Source organism: Hypanus sabinus, chromosome 4 (genome assembly GCF_030144855.1).
Source record: "Hypanus sabinus isolate sHypSab1 chromosome 4, sHypSab1.hap1, whole genome shotgun sequence".
Lineage (NCBI taxonomy): Eukaryota > Metazoa > Chordata > Chondrichthyes > Myliobatiformes > Dasyatidae > Hypanus > Hypanus sabinus.
In genome coordinates, this window is record NC_082709.1 from 184,498,345 (window position 1) to 184,504,864 (window position 6,520).

The 6,520-nt window shown below is 57.1% G+C and overlaps 1 protein-coding gene across 4 annotated transcripts in view; it reads right to left on the reverse strand.

Moving 5' to 3' along the window:
* c4h21orf91 (chromosome 4 C21orf91 homolog) overlaps window positions 1-6,520 on the reverse strand; it is a 137,529-nt gene that overhangs the window by 75,727 nt on the left and 55,282 nt on the right. For all 4 annotated transcript variants that reach the window (XM_059968993.1, XM_059968991.1, XM_059968990.1 and 1 more), the window contains exon 3: window positions 4-534. In XM_059968993.1, coding sequence (XP_059824976.1) covers window positions 4-534 — 531 coding nt within the window. The remainder of the gene's footprint in view (window positions 1-3; window positions 535-6,520) is intronic.

A 6,520-nucleotide genomic window follows, 5' to 3' on the forward strand; every position in this document is an offset into this window, starting at 1 on the left:
TACGGTCATCCTGTGTGTAGCGTGGTTGACCCTTGGGTTCCTCTCCGTCACGTTCCACTGACCTCTGACCTTCTTCCCCCAATCCCTGCTTCCTGGTCAACCGGAGATCTTCTCCACTGCGAAGCCCACCAGCGTCTGCACCCAGACTGAAAGAATCCTGCCCCCCCGGCTCCAAGATTCCCCGCCTGCATTCCGAGTAGCCAGGCACTCCCACCTCCAGCCAGCGTGGGGAGTAACGGGGCAACTGGGACCCGTTGGATTGGTGGAAGTGTGTCCTGAGGGAGCTGGGCTGTGGGTCGTGGCCTGTGACCCCCGCCTGCTCACAGCGCCGCAGGTCAGCACTGGACGGTTGGTTCTGGGCATACTGAATTATCTGGCTGATCTTCCTGCTCAGTATCTCCTTCACATCCTTGTAGGTGCTCTTTGACGTCTTGGACCTCGGCAGGTCCTGGTTGGCTATGAGGTGATACTTCTCGAAGCACTCTCTGTGGCCACGCACAGATTCCGTGTGCAGGAGGCTTGACCTGGGCACCCCTGAGAAGTTACAAAACAGAGAAGAATTAGCAGTCGTCCACGAGCCAGTCTGAAAATGGAATGCAACAAGGGGAGAGAGAGAGAGAGAGAGAGAGAGAGGGAGGGAGAGAGGGAGGGGGAGAGGGAGGGGGAGAGGGAGGGGGAGAGGGAGGGGGGGAGGGAGGGGGAGAGGGAGGGGGGGGAGGGAGGGGGGGAGGGAGGGGGAGAGGGAGAGAGAGAGGGAGAGGGAGAGGGAGAGGGAGAGAGAGAGGGAGAGAGAGAGGGAGAGGGAGAGGGAGAGAGGGAGGGGGAGAGGGAGGGGGAGAGGGAGGGGGAGAGGGAGGGGGAGAGGGAGGGGGAGAGGGAGGGGGAGAGGGAGGGGGAGAGGGAGGGGGAGAGGGAGGGGGAGAGGGAGGGGGAGAGGGAGGAGAGGGAGGGGAGAGGGAGGGGGAGAGGGGGAGAGGGAGAGGGAGAGGGAGAGGGAGGGGGAGAGGGAGGGGGAGAGGGAGGGGGAGAGGGAGGGGGAGAGGGAGGGGGAGAGGGAGGGGGAGAGGGAGGGGGAGAGGGAGGGGGAGAGGGAGGGGGAGAGGGAGGGGGAGAGGGAGGGGGAGAGGGAGGGGGAGAGGGAGGGGGAGAGGGAGGGGGAGAGGGAGGGGGAGAGGGAGGGGGAGAGGGGGGAGGAGGAGGGGGAGAGGGAGGGGGAGAGGGAGGGGGAGAGGGGGAGAGGGAGGGGGAGAGGGAGGGGGAGAGGGAGGGGGAGAGGGAGGGGGAGAGGGAGGGGGAGAGGGAGGGGGAGAGGGAGGGGGAGAGGGAGGGGGAGAGGGAGGGGGAGAGGGAGGGGGAGAGGGAGGGGGAGGAGGGGAGGGGGAGGGGGAGAGGGAGGGGGAGGGGGAGAGGGAGGGGGAGAGGGAGGGGGAGAGGGAGGGGGAGAGGGAGGGGGAGAGGGAGGGGGAGAGGGAGGGGGAGGGAGGGGGAGGGAGGGGGAGAGAGGGGGAGAGAGGGGGGGAGAGAGAGAGAAGGGACAGCATGCAACAGAAGGGGGGAGGTGCACCTACAACAGAAGGTGGGGAGGAGAGCCCACGATAGAAGGTGGGTGGGGGGAGAGCCCATGACAGAAGGTGGGTGGGAGAGAGTGTTGTGAGAAAGGAAAAAACAAGAGAGGGAAGATCATAGTCGTATTTCCCTATTTCACACATTCCCTCTGTGTATAGTGAGACCGGGAAACTTTACATCAGCTGTGCAATTGTGGTATTGGACAGCAGCGAAAATTTCATTGTGACTCTTAAATTGAATAACTTTGTTAAAACTATTTACAGAATGCTTATATACAATATAAAATTTCATCAGAATGGAGAAGACAGACCAGGGGATCAGATATATTTTACATTGCAAAGTAAAGGCTGGATGTGGGTGGGGGGGTATGGAGAGCATAAAGGGACTCTCCCCCTATTCACTCTCTCTCCGTTGTTGTCCTCCTCCTCTATGTCTCCCCCCACCCACTCTCATTCTTGTCTTTCTTTCTTCCCCCTCCATGTGTTCCCCTTCCTCTCTCACAGGAATTAGATTGGGTGAGGAGCACAGCAAACTGAGTGACGAGTGGTTGTATTGCCCAGTGAGTGGGAGGTAACGGTGTAGAATACAAACCCAGTGAGGAGTGGCTGTGCTGCCGAGTGAGAGGGAGGTAACGGTGTAGAATACAAACGGAGTGAGGAGTGGCTGTGCTGCCCAGTGAGAGGGAGGTAACGGTGTAGAATACAAACCCAGTGAGGAGTGGCTGTGCTGCCGAGTGAGTGGGAGGTAACGGTGTAGAATACAAACCGAGTAAGGAGTGGCTGTGCAGCCGAGTGAGAGGGAGGTAACGGTGTAGAATACAAACCCAGTGAGGAGTGGCTGTGCTGCCGAGTGAGAGGGAGGTAACGGTGTAGAATACAAACCGAGTGAGGAGTGGCTGTGCTGCCCAGTGAGAGGGAGGTAACGGTGTAGAATACAAACGGAGTGAGGAGTGGCTGTGCTGCCGAGTGAGAGGGAGGTAACGGTGTAGAATGCAAACGGAGTGAGGAGTGGCTGTGCTGCCCAGTGAGAGGGAGGTAACGGTGTAGAATGCAAACGGAGTGAGGAGTGGCTGTGCTGCCCAGTGAGAGGGAGGTAACGGTGTAGAATACAAACCCAGTGAGGAGTGGCTGTGCTGCCGAGTGAGAGGGAGGTAACGGTGTAGAATACAAACCGAGTGAGGAGTGGCTGTGCTGCCGTGTGAGAGGGAGGTAACGGTGTAGAATGCAAACCCAGTGAGGAGTGGCTGTGCTGCCGAGTGAGAGGGAGGTAACGATGTAGAATACAAACCGAGTGAGGAGTGGCTGTGCTGCCCAGTGAGAGGGAGGTAATGGTGTAGAATACAAAACGGAGTGAGGAGTGGCTGTGCTGCCCAGTGAGAGGGAGGTAACGGTGTAGAATGCAAACCGAGTGAGGAGTGGGCTGTGCTGCCGAGTGAGAGGGAGGTAACGGTGTAGAATGCAAACCGAGTGAGGAGTGGCTGTGCTGCCGAGTGAGAGGGAGGTAACGGTGTAGAATACAAACGGAGTGAGGAGTGGCTGTGCTGCCGAGTGAGAGGGAGGTAACGGTGTAGAATACAAACGGAGTGAGGAGTGGCTGTGCTGCCCAGTGAGAGGGAGGTAACGGTGTAGAATGCAAACCGAGTGAGGAGTGGCTGTGCTGCCCAGTGAGAGGGAGGTAACGGTGTAGAGATGCAAACCCAGTGAGGAGTGGCTGTGCTGCCGAGTGAGAGGGAGGTAACGGTGTAGAATACAAACGGAAGTGAGGAGTGGCTGTGCTGCCGAGTGAGGAGGGAGGTAACGGTGTAGAATACAAACGGAGTGAGGAGTGGCTGTGCTGCCCAGTGAGAGGGAGGTAACGGTGTAGAATGCAAACCGAGTGAGGAGTGGCTGTGCTGCCCAGTGAGAGGGAGGTAACGGTTGTAGAATGCAAACCCAGTGAGGAGTGGCTGTGCTGCCGAGTGAGAGGGAGGGTAACGGTGTAGAATACAAACGGAGTGAGGAGTGGCTGTGCTGCCGAGTGAGAGGGAGGTAACGGTTGTAGAATGCAAACGGAAGTGAGGAGTGGTTGTGCTGCCCGAGTGAGAGGGAGAGGTAACGGTGTAGAATACAAACGGAGTGAGGAGTGGCTGTGCTGCCCAGTGAGTGGGAGGTAACGGTGTAGAATACAAACCCAGTGAGGAGTGGCTGTGCTGCCCAGTGAGAGGGAGGTAACGGTGTAGAATACAAACCGAGTGAGGAGTGGCTGTGCTGCCGAGTGAGAGGGAGGTAACGGTGTAGAATACAAACGGAGTGAGGGAGTGGCTGTGCTGCCGAGTGAGAGGGAGGTAACGGTGTAGAATACAAACCGAGTGAGGAGTTGCTGTGCTGCCGTGTGAGAGGGAGGTAACGGTGTAGAATACAAACCCAGTGAGGAGTGGCTGTGCTGCCCAGTGAGAGGGAAGGTAACGGTGTAGAATACAAACGGAGTGAGGAGTGGTTGTGCTGCCGAGTGAGAGGGAGGGTAACGGTGTAGAATACAAACCCAGTGAGGAGTGGCTGTGCTGCCCAGTGAGAGGGAGGTAACGGTGTAGAATACAAACCGAGTGAGGAGTGGCTGTGCTGCCGAGTGAGAGGGGAGGTAACGGTGTAGAATACAAACGGAGTGAGGAGTGGCTGTGCTGCCGAGTGAGAGGGAAGGTAACGGTGTAGAATACAAACCGAGTGAGGAGTGGCTGTGCTGCCATGTGAGAGGGAGGTAACGGTGTAGAATACAAACCCAGTGAGGAGTGGCTGTGCTGCCCAGTGAGAGGGAGGTAACGGTGTAGAATACAAACGGAAGTGAGGAGTGGCTGTGCTGCCGAGTGAGAGGGAGGTAACGGTGTAGAATGCAAACGGAGTGAGGAGTGGCTGTGCTGCCGAGTGAGAGGGAGGTAACGGTTGTAGAATACAAACGGGAGTGAGGAGTGGCTGTGCTGCCGAGTGAGAGGGAGGTAACGGTGTAGAATACAAACGGAGTGAGGAGTGGCTGTGCTGCCGAGTGAGAGGGAAGGTAACGGTGTAGAATACAAACGGAAGTGAGGAAGTGGTTGTGCTGCCGAGTGAGAGGGGAGGTAACGGTGTAGAATGCAAACCGAGTGAGGAGTGGCTGTGCTGCCGAGTGAGAGGGGAGGTAACGGTGTAGAATACAAACCCAGTGAGGAGTGGCTGTGCTGCCCAGTGAGAGGGAGGTAACGGTGTAGAATACAAACGGAGTGAGGAGTGGTTGTGCTGCCGAGTGAGAGGGAGGTAACGGTGTAGAATACAAACCGAGTGAGGAGTGGCTGTGCTGCCGAGTGAGAGGGAAGGTAACTGGTGTGTAGAATGCAAACCCAGTGAGGAGTGGCTGTGCTGCCCAGTGAGAGGGAGGTAACGGTGTAGAATGCAAACGGAGTGAGGAGTGGTTGTGCTGCCCAGTGAGAGGGAGGTAATGGTGTAGAATACAAAACGGAGTGAGGAGCTGTGCATAGTGGCTGTGCTGCCGAGTGAGAGGGAGGTAATGGTTGTAGAATACAAACGGAGTGAGGAGTGGCTGTGCTGCCGAGTGAGAGGGAGGTAACGGTGTAGAATACAAACGGAGTGAGGAGTGGTTGTGCTGCCCAGTGAGAGGGAGGTAATGGTGTAGAATACAAACGGAGTGAGGAAGTGGTTGTGCTGCCGAGTGAGAGGGAGGTAACGGTGTAGAATGCAAACCCGAGTGACGAGTGGTTGTGCTGCCGAGTGAGAGGGAGGTAACGGTGTAGAATACAAACGGAGTGAGGAGTGGCTGTGCTGCCGAGTGAGAGGGAGGTAACGGTGTAGAATACAAACGGAGTGAGGAGTGGCTGTGCTGCCGAGTGAGAGGGAGGTAACGGTTGTAGAATACAAACGGAAGTGAGCAGTGGTTGTGCTGCCGAGTGAGAGGGAGGGTAACGGTGTAGAATACAAACCCAGTGAGGAGTGGCTGTGCTGCCGAGTGAGAGGGAGGTAACGGTGTAGAATACAAACGGAGTGAGGAGTGGCTGTGCTGCCGAGTGAGAGGGAAGGTAACGGTGTAGAATGCAAACGGAGTGAGGAGTGGCTGTGCTGCCGAGTGAGAGGGGAGGGTAACGGTGTAGAATGCAAACCGAGTGAGGAGTGGCTGTGCTGCCCAGTGAGAGGGAAGGTAACGGTGTAGAATACAAACGGAGTGAGGAGTGGCTGTGCTGCCCAGTGAGAGGGAGGTAACGGGTGTAGAATACAAACCCAGTGAGGAGTGGTTGTGCTGCCCAGTGAGAGGGAGGTAACGGTGTAGAATGCAAACGGAGTGAGGAGTGGCTGTGCTGCCCAGTGAGAGGGGAGGTAACGGTGTAGAATACAAACGGAAGTGAGGAGTGGCTGTGCTGCCGAGTGAGAGGGAGGTAACGGTGTAGAATACAAACCGAGTGAGGAGTGGCTGTGCTGCCCAGTGAGAGGGAGGTAACGGTGTAGAATGCAAACCGAGTGAGGAGTGGTTGTGCTGCCCGAGTGAGAGGGAGGTAACGGTGTAGAATACAAACCCAGTGAGGAGTGGCTGTGCTGCCGAGTGAGAGGGAAGGGTAACGGTGTGTAGAATACAAACCCAGTGAGGAGTGCTGTGCTGCCGAGTGAGAGGGAGGGTAACGGTGTAGAATACAAACCCAGTGAGGAGTGGATGTGCTGCCGTGTGAGAGGGAAGGTAACGGTGTAGAATACAAACCGAGTGAGGAGTGGCTGTGCTGCCGAGTGAGAGGGAGGTAACGGTGTAGAATACAAACCGAGTGAGGAGTGGCTGTGCTGCCCAGTGAGAGGGAGGTAACGGTGTAGAATACAAACCGGAGTGAGGAGTTGGCTGTGCTGCCCGAGTGAGAGGGCAGGAGGTAACGGTGTAGAATACAAACCCAGTGAGGAGTGGCTGTGCTGCGTCGAGTGAGAGGGAGGTAACGGTGTAGAATACAAACCCA